We start from the raw sequence: 14,811 nt of genomic DNA, 5'->3' as shown, positions 1-14,811 counted from the left end.
ATCTAGGATTTTATAGTAAACTATTTAGAAAACAGTGGTAGAATCAGCCACAATCAACATGAATTTACAAAAGCTATCTACAGATTTCCCGGAATTCTTCAAGGATGTCGCTAGTAGAGTTGATTTTGGGAGCCAATGGATATGGTTTAGTTGGACTTCCAAAAGGCTTTCAGCAAAGTCCTGCATATGAGATTAATGTGTAAAATTAAAGCAAATGGGATTGGGAGTAGTGTATTGAGATGGATAGAAAGTTGGTTAGCAGAAAGTAAACAAATAGGAATAAATGTGTTTTTTTCTGAATGGCAGGCAGTGACTATTGAGGGTATGCAGGGATCAGTACTAGGACCCCAGCAACACACAATATATGTTAATGATTTAGATGAGGGAACTCAATGTAATATCTCAAAATTTGTTAGATGACACAAAGCTGGATGGAATGGTGAGCTGTGAGGATGTTGCAGAGATGTTGTAGTATGATTTGGACAGGCTGAGTGGGCAAATGCATGGAAGATAGCATATAATGTGTATAAATGTGAGGTTATGCACTTTGGTAGCAAAAATAAGAAGGGAGATTATTATTTGAATGGCTGTAAATTGAAAGAGGGAAATGTTCAACAAAACCCGGGGTTCCTTATGTACCTGTCATTGAAAATAAGTGCGCAGGTGCAGCAGGCAACAAAGAAGGCAAAGTGTATTTTGGACTTCATAGTGAGATAAATTGGTTTTCATAATCAGTGGATTCAAGTACAGCAACAAGGATGTCTTGCTGCAATTATACAGGACATTGGTGAGGCTGCAATATTATGTGCAGTTTTGGTTTTCTTATGTGAAGATGGATGTTCTTGCTTTAGAGGGAATGAAGTGAAGGTTTACGGAATTGATTTTTGGGATGGCAGAACCGGTGTCTTGAGGAGAGATTGAGTTGATTAGGAGTGTATTCACTGGAGTTTATGAAGGAGGATCTCATCGAAACATATAAAATTCTAACAGGACTATACAGGTTAGATGTATGGGGAGGCGATGGCCTAGTGGTATTACGGCTTGACTATTAATCCAGAAACTCAGCTAATGTTGTGGGGACCCAGGTTCAAATCCCACTGGAATTTGAATTCAATTTTTAAAAATCTGGAACTAAGAATCTACTAATGATCATGAAATCATTGTCAATTCTCAGAAAAACCCATCTGGTTCACTAATGTCCTTCAGGGAAGGAAATCTGCGATCCTCTCCTGGTCTGGCCTCTATGTGACTCCAGATCCACAGCACTCTCAATTGCACCCCCAAAATGGCCTAGCAGTTGTACCAATCACTACAAGGCCTCAAAGAAACGAAACAGGGATCACCTGGTATTGACCTAGACACTGGAAAAGATAACGGCAGAAACAGCCTTGTCAACCCTGCAAAGTCCTACTTACTAACATCTGGAGGCTATTGCCAAAACTGGGAGAGCTGTCTCCCAAAGTAGTCAGGCAACAGCCTGACATTGTCTGTAAGGTATGATTCCATGAGTATGACTGTGTCCCAGACACCACCATCACCATCCCTGATGTGACTTGTCTCACCAGCAGGACAAACCCAGCAGAGGTGGAAGCACGATGGTATGTGGTTGGGAAGGAGTTGCCCTGGGAGTCCTCAACATTGACTGGACCTCATGAAGTCTTGTGGCTTCAAATTAAACAAGGGCAAAGAAGCCTTCTGATGATTATCATATGCCATCCTCCCTCAGCTGATGAATCGGTACTCCTTCATGTTGAACAACACTGAGAGGAAGCACTGAGGATGGCAAGGCTGCAGATGCATCTGTCCATGACAGTATTGGTAAGAGCGACCACTGCACAATCCTTGTGGAGACAAAATCCTGCCTTCACGTTAAGAATACCCTCCATTGTGTTGTGTGGTACTATCATTGTGCTAAATGGGACAGACTTTGAACAGATCTAGCAACTCAAGACTGGGCATCTGTGTGATACTGTGGGCCATCAACAGTAGCAGAATTGTACTCCAGCACCATCTGTGCCCCCACTCAACCATTACCATCAAGCTAGGGTATTAATCCTGGTTCAATGCAGAGTGCAGGAGGACATGCCAGGAGCAGCACCAGGCATATCTGAAAATGAGGTGTCAACCTGGTGAAGCCACCAAACAGGACTACTTGCATGCCAAGTAACAAGTTTAATGCATCATCTGCAATATTGCATCAATTCCAAACTGCACTGACGGGTTGCTTAGAACATATGCTGAAGCCTTGAAATTACTCAGAAATTACAATTCCACACTCTGTATAAACATATTTCCATAGGCATCAAATTTTAATTGAGGAACAGGCAATTCAATATGATAACAATTTGTTTCCATTGTACGCATTCACCTGTAGTCCTTGAAGATCTATTTGTATTACTTCCACTATTTATTTTATTATATACTGTTTATCATTGAATATCATTACACATTGTCTTTATTTTTCCTAATTTTGTTTTCACAGCTTTTGAGCAGGAAAGATAAAACAACATTTGAAAAATTAGAATATCTGGTATCTAAAGAGGACAATTACAAGAGGCTCAGGGATTATGTTAATAGTTTGAAGATGACTCCATGTATTCCGTATTTAGGTAAGGATTACAGTTTTGAATTCTTCAGAAGCAGTGGTTCATCCAACTACTTGTTAGATGCTTGAACAAGATGATGGGCTGCTAAAATAGAAAGTTACTGCTAATGATTGATTGATTGCTTACATTTTGAGAAATGTTGTGAAAATTCACATGGAGATTTTGCCAATGATAAATGCAGGTATGGTCATTGAGCAATTCATTACATGAGTGAATTGCTAATCATTGAGTTAAATGATGGTGCACAAGCAATCATATGACAAATTCTTACCTGTATCTATTTTCAACATTTACTAATATGATTTCTGAATATGTAAAAAATGAGAGAGGAACCCTCTAATCACTTGAGTTATGATACACAGTCTGCTGGTTATGCAAACCTCTACATCTTATTAAACAAATCTGTGATGTGATTGCCAGCATAACTCTGCTAAGAATTGATACATGGATTTATAAAAAATGCGTGGGGAGAACTGACATTTTAAAGTGGCATTTTAAATTTGAATTAGCCTCTCTAGGGACTAGCAAACTGAAATATCTGTTTCTCACTGTTTAATCAGCTGAAAGCCACTAAATAAATATTACACGCAATGATGCATAATATGTAGGGTGTCAATACGTCAGGACTGACCATGTTTCACGTGGAATATTAAAAGATATATTTGGTATTATTTTATGCAGTAGCTAGGAATTTGTATTAGGTATCATTTTTCAGAACCACGAAAAAATAAGTCATCTGTTTTGAGTGATAGAGGACTAACTTCCTAATTTTTTGGGAGAATTTGTATCTGACCCTTATTAATATATCTTCAGTTGCACACTGAAACTGTATGCTGCTAGTTGATTTCTTAGTTGTCTTTGTTTTATTATAATTTGGGAAGATGGAGGAGTAGTTGCTTGGCTTGCATGCAAAGTGACATTTCTAAGGTAAATGAGTCATTTTCTCTTTAGATACATTAGTGTGATAGCACTGATGCCAAGATTCTCTGGGAATAATTAATGTTGATCAGCAAACTGTCCATTATTTCCAGCTGTTAGTATGCTTTTTCAGTTTACCCACCAGATATCATTTGGATATATATTTAGCCTAGAAGTGTCAGACAGGGTTTGAGAGTTTCCTAATAGACTGGTTGAAGTCATTGACCCTACTTGTGTAAACTGTTTCAGCAATATTTGGGGTGGCACAGTGGCTCAGTGGTTAGCACTGCTGCCTCACAGCACTAGGGTTCTGGGTTCGATTCCAGCCTTGGGCGACTGTGTGGAGTTTGCACATTCTCCCCATTCTCCAGGTGCTCCGGTTTCCTCCCACAGTCCAAAGATGTGCAGGGTAGGTGGACTGGCCATGCTAAATTGCCCATTGTGCCCAGAGATGTTTAGGTTCAGTGTGTTAGACATGGGAAATGCAGGGTTAGGGGAATGGGTCTGGGAGGGATGCTCTTCAGAGGAGCGGTGTGGACTTGATGGACCGAATGGCCTGTTTCCACACCTTAGGGATTCTATGATTCTATCAATATTTAAACTCGCTGGGTAAAGCAGTACACAACACACGTTAATAAAACAGGCTATTCAATTACTTCCTTGGAGTTCTGCTGTCCAATTGGAAACCTGTAGAAATTCATGAGTTTTGTTTTCTCATGTGAAAGTGTTTCAGCAAGAATTAAAAGCATTTCAAGTATTGTTAAGAACTTGTGTTATATAGACTTTTGGATTTTTAAGATTTTCAAGGAAACGCTGATTGCACCGAATGCAATAAACAAGTGAAACCTGTGGAAGTTGCATTTTCTTCTATTTAATTTTGCTTAATGAGTATCATAGTTTCTAGCTTTATTAGTTAAGCTCATTTGAGCGCTTCTTGACTATCAACTTAAGAGTTTGTGTGTTTCTGTTGCATACCATTCGTGGTGTATACTTCAGCAAAATTGATGATTGCTTGAGTTGCAGCGTGCTACATAAAATTATCGTGTGTAAGAATATTCTTTGCCATCTCCATCTCTTTAGGAAGTAATGGTAGGATTATTTCAGTTTCGACACCTGAAACTAGGGCGTATTCATAACACTTTCTGTCCACTCATATTGCCTAAACATCTCAATTTTGTCTAAAGGCAGATTTATATAAAATTATTTTTTTTGTACACAGCTGATTTGTCTTACTTATTGCAGTTGCATGTGAAATTTTGAGGACACAGGCTTGCAATGAATTACATAGAATTTGTACCACAAAAACAAGCCATTTGACCCATAAGTACAATACTGGTACTTATGCTTCACACATATCCTCTTACCCTACCTCATTCTCATCCTCTCATCATTTGTTTCTATTCCTTCTTCCCTCATGCTCTTATGTAACTTATGCCTGAATTAGATTGGGAACGTCTCAGTAGTTTGCTAAATAAAGAAATATTGATTTTCACTCCCGGGATCCAACTTTTCTTTAAATTGTGTCAGAGTACAGCAGCCCAAATGCTTCCCAGGGAAAGAGCTCAAAGAGGCTCCTTTTAATACACTGTTTCTACATGGCTATGCAAAACAATTCAAAGAGCCCACATGTTCAAACAAATTTACCATGTAAGAAGGGTACATTTCCCCAGAGATAGTCATGTGCATCTCCTCTGTCAATGGGCTAGGTAGATATGTAGTGTTTAAACATAATCTGCCACTCTTTATGTCCTTCTGCTGTGTGTGGAAACTGGACACATATGTGGTAGCATGAGGGAAAGTTTGAGCTGAATCTTTTTTATTATACTGCCCATTTTACAATGACTTGTTAAACATTTAGCTAGTTAGCAAATAAACTGAAAAATACGTGTGTAGGACTCTGGACTGTTAGGCATTTGTTCATATTTTGCTGACCCACAGGGTGACCAACATAATACACAAGTAGAGATTGAAAAATTGCTGCTTTTGGTTTATTAACACAGAATCATTGAAAAATTCTTACCAAGACTGAATGCAACGGCAAGAATGAGTGTTTGTGAAAAAAGATTTGTTTTTCCACTAATTCTACAGTCAGAGTATAACTATAGTCCATATTCAAAGTGAGGGCCTGACCAAGACAGCAGGGCAAAGAAGGGACTGAAGCTCTCTCGAGGAGACTTCCACACTATGCTTGGATTTGGACTCACTTGATCTTTGACACATGTTTAGACTTGTGAATGCACTGAGTGACCACACATTTGTTGTTAAGTGCACAGTACACAGATGACGTACCTTTATTCAATCCTGATGATTTGTATAATAAATCTATAATACAAGAAGTTTTGTGCCTACCTGCTTTAGACTAATATTTGATGTTTTACAGATGGAACTGCAAATAAAGTTGGTTGCCTGTTTGTTTATTAATCTATGCTTATTTTATTTCAGCCTGATTCCTCATCTATAGCCTGAAATTTGAAACATCTGTTCATTAACAGTTAATATTACCAACAAATACAGATGCTGGAAATTAAATAAAACACAAAATACTGGAAACATTCTGCTGATGGAGCAGCATCTGTAGAATGAGAAACATTAAGGTTAGCTTAAACCTAACTTTTCAGGTTGATGATGTTTCGTCTAAAAAAATTGAACTCTGATTGACTTCAATTTAGAACAAAGTTCAAAAGTAAAAAAAAAAATGTTAGGCAGTCTTCCAAGACAGACAAAAGCTGCAAAGAAAATTTGTTTCAAATGTTTTTCTCTTTTGGTGCATTTGAGGTTTTTCTCCCCCTAGTATTCTTGCAAAAATGTACAAACACATGCTGTCTCTGGAAATTGTGTTTCAACAGCTTTCACAGGATTTTGAATTAAATTTCATTGTCTCACTTTTCTGGTCATTTCACTTTCTAGCAGATGACTGATTGTTATACCATGCAGTGGCAACTCAATCATGACTTCATGAAGAAGTATTTAGAGCTACTTGTATTCCAGGCCATAGCGCCAATATTCAGACAAACACACAATCTCACTAGAATATCAATAAAGAAAGCTATTAATCATCAGTTGGACTGAAAGCCTGGAGGTGTATGTAGACTTGGATAATGGCCAAAATTGTACACAGTCTAACTGAGAGAAAAACAGCCAGTGACAAAACCAAGAGTATTTATTAAAATTCATAAAGTAAGCGTAGTGTGGTAACCATAAAGAAAAGTAAAAGTATTTGAATGGTATATCACTATAGCTTAAAAAGTATCAAAATGGTATTTTCTCGATTCATAAATTACACAACACACAAGTTTATCTTAGACTGTCTTGAGTTTCTGCCGTTAATTGAAAAACAATGAATTTTTTTCATTTGTTATCTGTCAGCTTTGCAGAGACTTCATTCCACAGAATTCTGAACACCCTTTTGTACCATAATTCAACACATTCGCTATGTACATTTACTAGCATGAAGGCAATAAATTTTCAGTCATGTGGCTTGTTAAGAAGAATATTTAAAAGTGGGAGAATATTTGTTGTTTGTTACTGATTTCCCTTGCTATTTTAAAGAGAACAAAACCTCTTCCCTCATTTATTTAAATCAGGTATGCAAAAGAGAGCAGAGCAGTATAGGCCATGAAAAGTTGATAGACAGAACGTGTTGGGAGTCAGGAGAAGATAACAACCTGAACTAGAAAATAAATCCAGGCAGAGTATAATCGTGAGACCACTTAACAGAACAAAAGAAAATGACACCTTAATGGATATAAAGATGGTATGGATTTGAGAAGGGCTGAAGTGGTGTTTTTTCTAACTTCTTTTTTCTCCTGTCTGGACTTTCAAGGTCTGTAGGCAGTGGTAATGTATGAAAATCAATGTTGGGAACAGCGTCGCATGCCCTGCAGGGTCCCTTGAATGGAGGCAGTGCAGCTTAGTGAGAACATTAGCTGAAACAATATATCTAAAACCAATAGTATGTTCATGCTTTCGTCATCAAGCATACATTTGGATTTGTGCATGGGAAGCATAAGATTTGGTGAAGAGGAAGAGATTTGGAATTAGGTTGGTACAAAGGAAGACACTAACAAAAAAAATCAAAATGACATAGCAGGCTGTCCAAATAATCCGACGGTTTGCCACCAACCTTTTAATGCAGACAAGTGTGAGCTATGCAATTTGGGATGAAAAGCGAGAAATGGAGTGTCCACCGAGATGGAAATATGCTAAAGGCTATGGATGAGCAGAATCAGCTGAGGGTGCACATATGTTATTCATTGAAAGGCTGCAGGTAATGAAGCCATTAAAATTGTCTTTAAGAAGTATTCTGGATTTTAAAAATGGGGGCTTCAAGGGATTATGAGAAGTTTGAAACAAGGCACTGGTTAAGCTCACAACAAAGTTGCTGGAAAAGCTGAGCAGGTCTGGCAGTATCTGTGAAGGAGAAAACAGAGTTAACATTTCAGGTCCGGTGACCCTTCCTCAGAACTGACGGTGGCTGGGAAAACGACAGTTTATATACAGAAAATAGGGAGGTGGGTGGGGTAGGGAGTAAACGATAGGATAGAGTCCAAAGAGACAGAAAGACAGTTGGACAGACAAAGGAGTTGTTAACGATCAGGCTGGAAGGGTGAATAGTTGTTAATGGGGACTGTTAGTGACTCACAATGGGGGGTATGTAATGGCAGGCTATGTGATGACAAGGCCTGGTGTGTGAGGTTGGGGGCTGGGACATGGGAGAGTTTAGGCTCTAAAATTATTGAACTCAACATTGAGTCCGGAGGGCTGTAGGGTTCCCAAGCAGAAAATGAGGTGTTGCTCCTCCAGCTTGTGTTGGGCTTCGCTGGAACACTGCAGCAAGCCAGAGACAGAGATGTTGGCCAGGGAGCAGGGTGGTGCATTGAAGTGGCAGGCAACAGGTAGTTCAGGGTCATTTTTGCGAGCAGAACGTAGATGTTCTGCGAAGCAGTCGCCAAGTCTATGCTTCATTTCCCCAATGTAGAGGAGACCACATTGTGAGCAGCGAATGCAGTAGACTAGATTCTGGGAAGTGTTGCTTCACCTGAAAGGTATGTTTTGGCCCTTGGATACTGGGGAGGGAGGAGGTAAGTGGGCAGGTGTTGCACCTTCGCCGGTTACAGGGGAAGGTGCCGTAGGGCTGTGGGGAGTGTTGGGGGTGAAGGAAGTGTGGACCAGGGTGTCCCGGAAGGAACAGTCCCTGTGGAAGGCAGACAAGGGAGGGGAGGGGAATATATGTCTGGTGGTGGAATCTCGCTGGAGGTGGCGGAAATGGCATCTGATGATCTTCTGGATGTGGATGCTGTCAGATGGTAGGTGAGGATAAGGGGAACGCTATTGCTGTTGTGGGAGGGAAGAGAAGGGGTGAGGGCGGAAGTGCAGGAGATGGGTTGGACCTGGTTGAGGGCCCTGTCGACGACAGAGGTGGGGAATCCTTGGTTGAGGAAGAAGGTGGACATTTCGGAGGCTCCCTTGTCAAAGTTGGTCTCATCTGAACATATGTGACAGAGACGGAGGAACTGACAGTGAACTCTTCTTCCGCTGTCTTCACCTCTGTGCCCATTTCTTTGGACAAGAGTCCTCTCCCCGTCCCACAGACCCCTTTGCCCAATTTCAACACTCTCCCTTCACCTGGACCCCTCCCTCCGGCCTTTTACCTGCACTTGATCTTTTCACTGAGACCTATCGACGTGACACTAATCGCCTCAATTTCACTGCCCCTCTCACCAAAGCCAACCTATCTCCCTTCAAACTGACTGCACTCCATGGACTCAGATCTAACCCTGACTTTGTCATTAAGCCTGCCGATAAGGGTGATGCTGTTGTAGTCTGGCGTACTGACCTCTACCTTGCAGAGGCTGAGCACCAGCTCTCAGATACCTCCTCCTACCTTCCCCTGGACTATGACCCCACCATGGCACATCAGGCCATTGTATCCACTACGGTTACTGATCTCATTTCATCCGGTGATCTACCCCCTCCGTTTCCAAGCTAATAGTCCCCCAACTCTGCACAGCTTGTTTCTACCTCCTGCCAAAAATCCACAAACAGGACTGCCTGGGCAGACCCATTGTTTTAGCCTGTTTGTGCCCCACAGAACTCCTCTCTTGCTACCTTGACTCAGTCTTCTCCTCCCTGGTCCAGTCACTACCCACATACATGCATGATTCATCTGACGCCTTACGCCAGTTTCAAAACTTCCCGTTTACCAGCTCCAGCCACCTCCTCTTTACCATGGGCATGCAATCCCTTTACACGTCCATTCCCCACCAGGAGAGTCTTGGGGCTCTCCACTTCTTCCTGGAGCAAAGACCTGAACCATCCCCGTCCACCACCACCCTCCTCCGCTTGGCCGAGCTGGTCCTCACCCTCAACAACTTCTCTTTCAATTCCTCTCATTTTCTTCAGGTAGGAGGGGTTGCCATGGGTACCCGCATGGGCCCCAGTTACACCTGTCTCTTCGTGGGGTATGTGGAACATTCCTTTTTCCAGTCCTATTCTGGCCCCCACCCACAACTCTTTCTCCGATACAGCGATGATATCATCCGTGCTGCTTCCCTCTCTCGTCTGGAATTGGAAAACTACAATTTCGCCTCCAATTTCCACCCTGCCCTCACTTTCACCTGGTCTGTCTCTGATTCCTCCCTTCCCTTCTTTGACATTTCTGTTTCCATTTCTGGGGATAGACTGGCCACTAATATCCACTAAAAACCCACTGACTCCCACAGCTACCTGGACTATACATTCTCACACTCCACTTCCTGTAAAGACTCCATCCCATTCTCTCAGTTCTTACGTCTCCGTCGCATATGTTCAGATGAGGCCAACTTCGACAAGGGAGCCTCCAAAATATCCACCTTCTTCCTCAACCAAGGATTTCCCACCTCAGTCGTCGACAGGGCCCTCAACCAGGTCCGACCCAACTCCCGCACTTCCGCCCTCACCCCTTCTCTTCCCTCCCACAACAGCAATAGGGCTCCCCTTATCCTCACCTACCATCTGACAGCATCCACATCCAGAAGATCATCAGATGCCATTTCCGCCACCTCCAGCGAGATTCCACCACCAGACACATATTCCCCTCCCCTCCCTTGTCTGCCTTCCGCAGGGACCGTTCCTTCCGGGACACCCTGGTCCACACTTCCTTCACCCCCAACACCTTCCCACAGCCCTACGGCACCTTCCCCTGTAACTGGCAAAGGTGCAACACCTGCCCATTTACCTCCTCCCTCCCCAGTATCCAAGGGCCCAAACATACCTTCCAGGTGAAGCAACACTTCACCTGCACTTCCCAGAATCTAGTCTACTGCATTCGCTGCTCACAATGTGGTCTCCTTTACATTGGGGAAATGAAGCGTCGACTTGGTGACCACTTCACAGAACATCTACGTTCTGCTCGCAAAAATAACCCTGAACTACCTGTTGCCTGCCACTTCAATGCACCACCCTGCTCCCTGGCCAACATCTCTGTCTCTGGCTTGCTGCAGTGTTTCAGCAAAGCCCAATGCAAGCTGGAGGAGCAGTACCTCATTTTCTGCTTGGGAACCCTACAGCCCTCCGGACTCAATATTGAGTTCAATAATTTTAGGGCCTAAACTCTCCCATGTCCCAGCCCCCTACCTCACACACCAGGCCTTGTCATCACATAGCCTGCCATTACATACCCCCATTGTGAGTCACTAACAGTCCCCATTAACAACTATTCACCCCTCCAGCCTGATCGTTAACAACTCCTTTGTCTGTCCAACTGTCTTTCTGTCTCTTTGGACTCTATCCTATCGTTTACTCCCTACCCCACCCACCTCCCTATTTTCTGTATATAAACTGACGTTTTCCCAGCCACCATCAGTTCTGGGGAAGGGTCACCGAACCTGAAATGTTAACTCTGTTTTCTCCTTCACAGATGCTGCCAGACCTGCTCAGCTTTTCCAGCAACTTTGTTTTTGTTCCTCATTTACAGCATCCGCAGTTCTTTCGGTTTTTACTGGTTAAGCTCAGTTAGACCAGTCTGTTTTGTGTATCTAATTGTGAAAAGGGCATCGAAATCAATGTTGAACTGTGGATGATTCTAGTGCTGAGAAACAGTAGTTGTAGTGTGATATGAGTGATACTGAGACTCTGTTTCTATTTGAGCTGATGCCCTGAAGCAAGGGACTGCTTGGTTCCTGAATATGATGGAGCATTCAAACACATCCAGTGTCTCTGTTCCTCTAGTTACATCTGGGCACAGCACCTAGATTGGTTGAAAAGCTCAGCTGGCAACAGTACACACCATTCTATTTATCTACAGTAAGGACTGTAGGTGCTGGAAGCTAGAGTCAATAAATGTGAAGCTGGAAATGCACAGCCGGTCAGGCAGCATCCGCGGAGCAGGAAAGTCTGCCTTGACAAAGGGTTTAGGCCCGAAACGTTGACTTTCCCGCTCCTTGGATGCTGTCTGATTGGTTGTGCTTTTCCAGCTCCACATTTATCAATTCTGTTTATACTTCCTTATTGATTGCTGAAGGGTGAATAGTGGTTATGTTACTGGATGAATAATGCAGATGCCCAGGCTGATGCTCTGGGAACGTGGGTTCATGGCATCTGGCAGAATTTGATTTCAGTTTATGAAGAAATCTGGATTAACATATTTTCAACGAGTATTCACAGACTCACTGATGGTGATCATGAAATCATCAATTGTTGTAAAACCTATCTGGTTCACTTGTGCCCTGAAGGGAAGGAAATCTGCAGTCCTTACCTTAGTCAGTTGGACCTAACTGCTATGAAAAAGTTGTAAAGGAATAAAACTGGGTGGACCACCTGCAACAACTTTAGCACTAGAAACAATAGTGGCACAATCCAATTGAACCTGGAAAGTCATCCTTCGTAAAATCTGAGGCCTGGAAGCATCAGTCAAGTTATACCTTGCAGCTAACCACCATGACAGCTCTATCACCATCCTATCACAGATGGTCACATTGTGGTATACTGTTGGAGGAGAAATACTTAGGAGTCCTCAGTGTTGACAGGCCCATGAAATATCAGGGCATTACATCATCAGTGGCAAAGAAACCTCTTGCTGATTATCACACTCTGTCCTCCTTCAAAAGCTGAGTACTTCTCTTTTGAGTGCGACTTGGAAGAATCACCATGGGTACCAAGGACACAGAACATATTCTGAATGGGGAGTTTCATTAACAATTTGCAGGAGTGACTTGGTTCCAAGACTCCTGACTAGATTGGTTGAGTCCTGAAGGAACTTGACAGGTGTGGTAAAACCTGCTTGAACGTGTCCTCACTAATCTACCTGTTGCAGTATTGTGAGGAGCAATCAAAGCACAGTCCACGTGGAGACTAAGTCCTACCCTCATGTGGGGACACCATCCGGCAATTTGTATGATACTTCTACCTTACTAAGACTTCAACGCCAGAGTCTGTAAAAGCACAGACCTTTGGGCGATGTAATCAGGAAAATGGGAGTAGGGAAGCAAAATTCCCAGCGACACTTTTCTTCTGACCAAATGCTACGAACATGACCTCCTCATCACCAACACTGTTCTGCCAAAGGGACAAATACAAGACAACGGCACCTGCGCTCCAAACACTGGCACCTCCTTGACTATGTCATCAGAGCGAGGAATTGGAAAGAAGTTAAAGTTACCTGCGCCATGCCAGAAGACAACGACCGTGGGACAGGCCATCCCCTGTTCCAAGCCAGGATCCACATAAATATAGTCCCGCCACAGTGGAGACAACAGAAGCAATGCCATAAGAAATTAAACATTGAGACGTTCAAAGATCCAGAAAAGATAGCATCATACAACCAACTCCTGTCTACAAATGTAGTGACCCTCGGCGACACAGAGTCACAGGATTCCAACAGTCTCTGGTCTGCCCTCAAGGATACTATCATCAATGCCTGCAAAAACTTGGTCCGTCACTTAACCAGGAGACACTAAGATTGGTTTGATAAGAATGATCAGGTGATCCAAGAACTGATCAGCTGGAAGCGCATGACATTTCTGAGTATAAAACAGCAACTGCGCTCAGAAGAGAAAAGGCAGACCTATGGGCAACTGAAGGCCTTGGTGCATAAACGAACCCATGACATAAAGAACAGGTGGTGGGTGGGGAAGGCTCTGGAGCCCCAACGAATGGCCGACAACCATGATATGCAGGGTTTCTTCTGTGCTGTCAAGACCACTTATGGACCAAACACTGAAGGCCCCACCCCACTGCTGACCAAGGACAGTGATTTTTATCAGAGCCAAAGAAGCCATCAGACAATGCTGGGGGGAGCACTTCAGATGCCTCCTCAACCAGGGCTCTGTCATCGATATGGCGTCCTTGACCACATCCCACAGCATGCTACACGTCACGAGCTTAACAACACCCCAACTACGCACGAAGTAGAGAAGGCTGTCTGCCAGCTTAAGAACAACAGGGCTGCTGGAGCATATGGTACCCCCGCTGAGACATTGAAGTGCAGAGGCAAAGAGACAGTTACCTGTCCTTATCTGACTTATTTGGAAGGAGGAGAGCATCCTGGTAGAGCTCCAAGATGCCAGAGTCGTGAGCATTTTCGTAAAAGGGAACAAGTCTGACTGTGGAGACTACAGGGGAATCTCTCTCCTGTTGACCGTTGGAAAAGTAATCGGCAAGGTCCTTCTCAGTCAGCCACAAAGGGGGCGCAATGGACATGATTTTCACCATGTGATAGCTGCAGGAGAAATGCAGAGAAAAGAAAATACCCCTGTACATGTACCCCATCTTCAAACTTACAAAAGCCATTTACACCGTCAACTGAGAGGCATTAGAAAGCATCCTTCTCTGCTTGACACCATGATGTTTGATTGCCTGCTCCACGATGACATGGAAGTCGTGGTAACAACAAATGGCTCCACGTTCAGACTGGTGTCAAACTGGGCTGCGTCATCATCCCAACACTCTTCTCCATCTACCTCACTGGAATACTTCACCTCACTGGCGACAAGCTCCCGCTGGAATGGAGGTGACCTACAGACCCAGTGGTAAATTATTCAACCTCTGCCACCTTCACAGTCACCCCAACAGTGTCAATGAGCCGCAGTATGTGGACGATATTTGAGTATTTGCAAACTTAGAGGATGAACTCCAGACTGTCGTCAGCACTTTTATAGAGGCGTATGAGAGCGTAAGTCTCACCCGGAACATCCACAAGATGAAGGTTCTCCACCAACCTGGCCCAGTATTGTGGAATGAACCCTCGATCATCAAGGTCCACACGGAGGCCTTAAACAATGTTGGCCACTTCCGATACCTTGGCAGTGTC

At 43.2% G+C, this 14,811-nt stretch overlaps 1 protein-coding gene across 1 annotated transcript in view; it reads left to right on the top strand.

Moving 5' to 3' along the window:
• LOC109932195 (ras-specific guanine nucleotide-releasing factor RalGPS1-like) overlaps window positions 1-2,674 on the top strand; it is a 131,549-nt gene extending 128,875 nt beyond the window's left edge. The window contains exon 7 of the mRNA XM_048602017.1: window positions 2,483-2,674. Coding sequence (XP_048457974.1) covers window positions 2,483-2,674 — 192 coding nt within the window. The remainder of the gene's footprint in view (window positions 1-2,482) is intronic.
• Window positions 2,675-14,811: the final 12,137 nt, after the last annotated feature.

Source organism: Rhincodon typus, chromosome 10 (assembly GCF_021869965.1).
Source record: "Rhincodon typus isolate 14 chromosome 10, sRhiTyp1.1, whole genome shotgun sequence".
Classification (NCBI taxonomy): domain Eukaryota; kingdom Metazoa; phylum Chordata; class Chondrichthyes; order Orectolobiformes; family Rhincodontidae; genus Rhincodon; species Rhincodon typus.
Note: the sequence above shows the minus strand (reverse complement) of the source record. Positions and strands in the feature narration are given on the sequence as shown.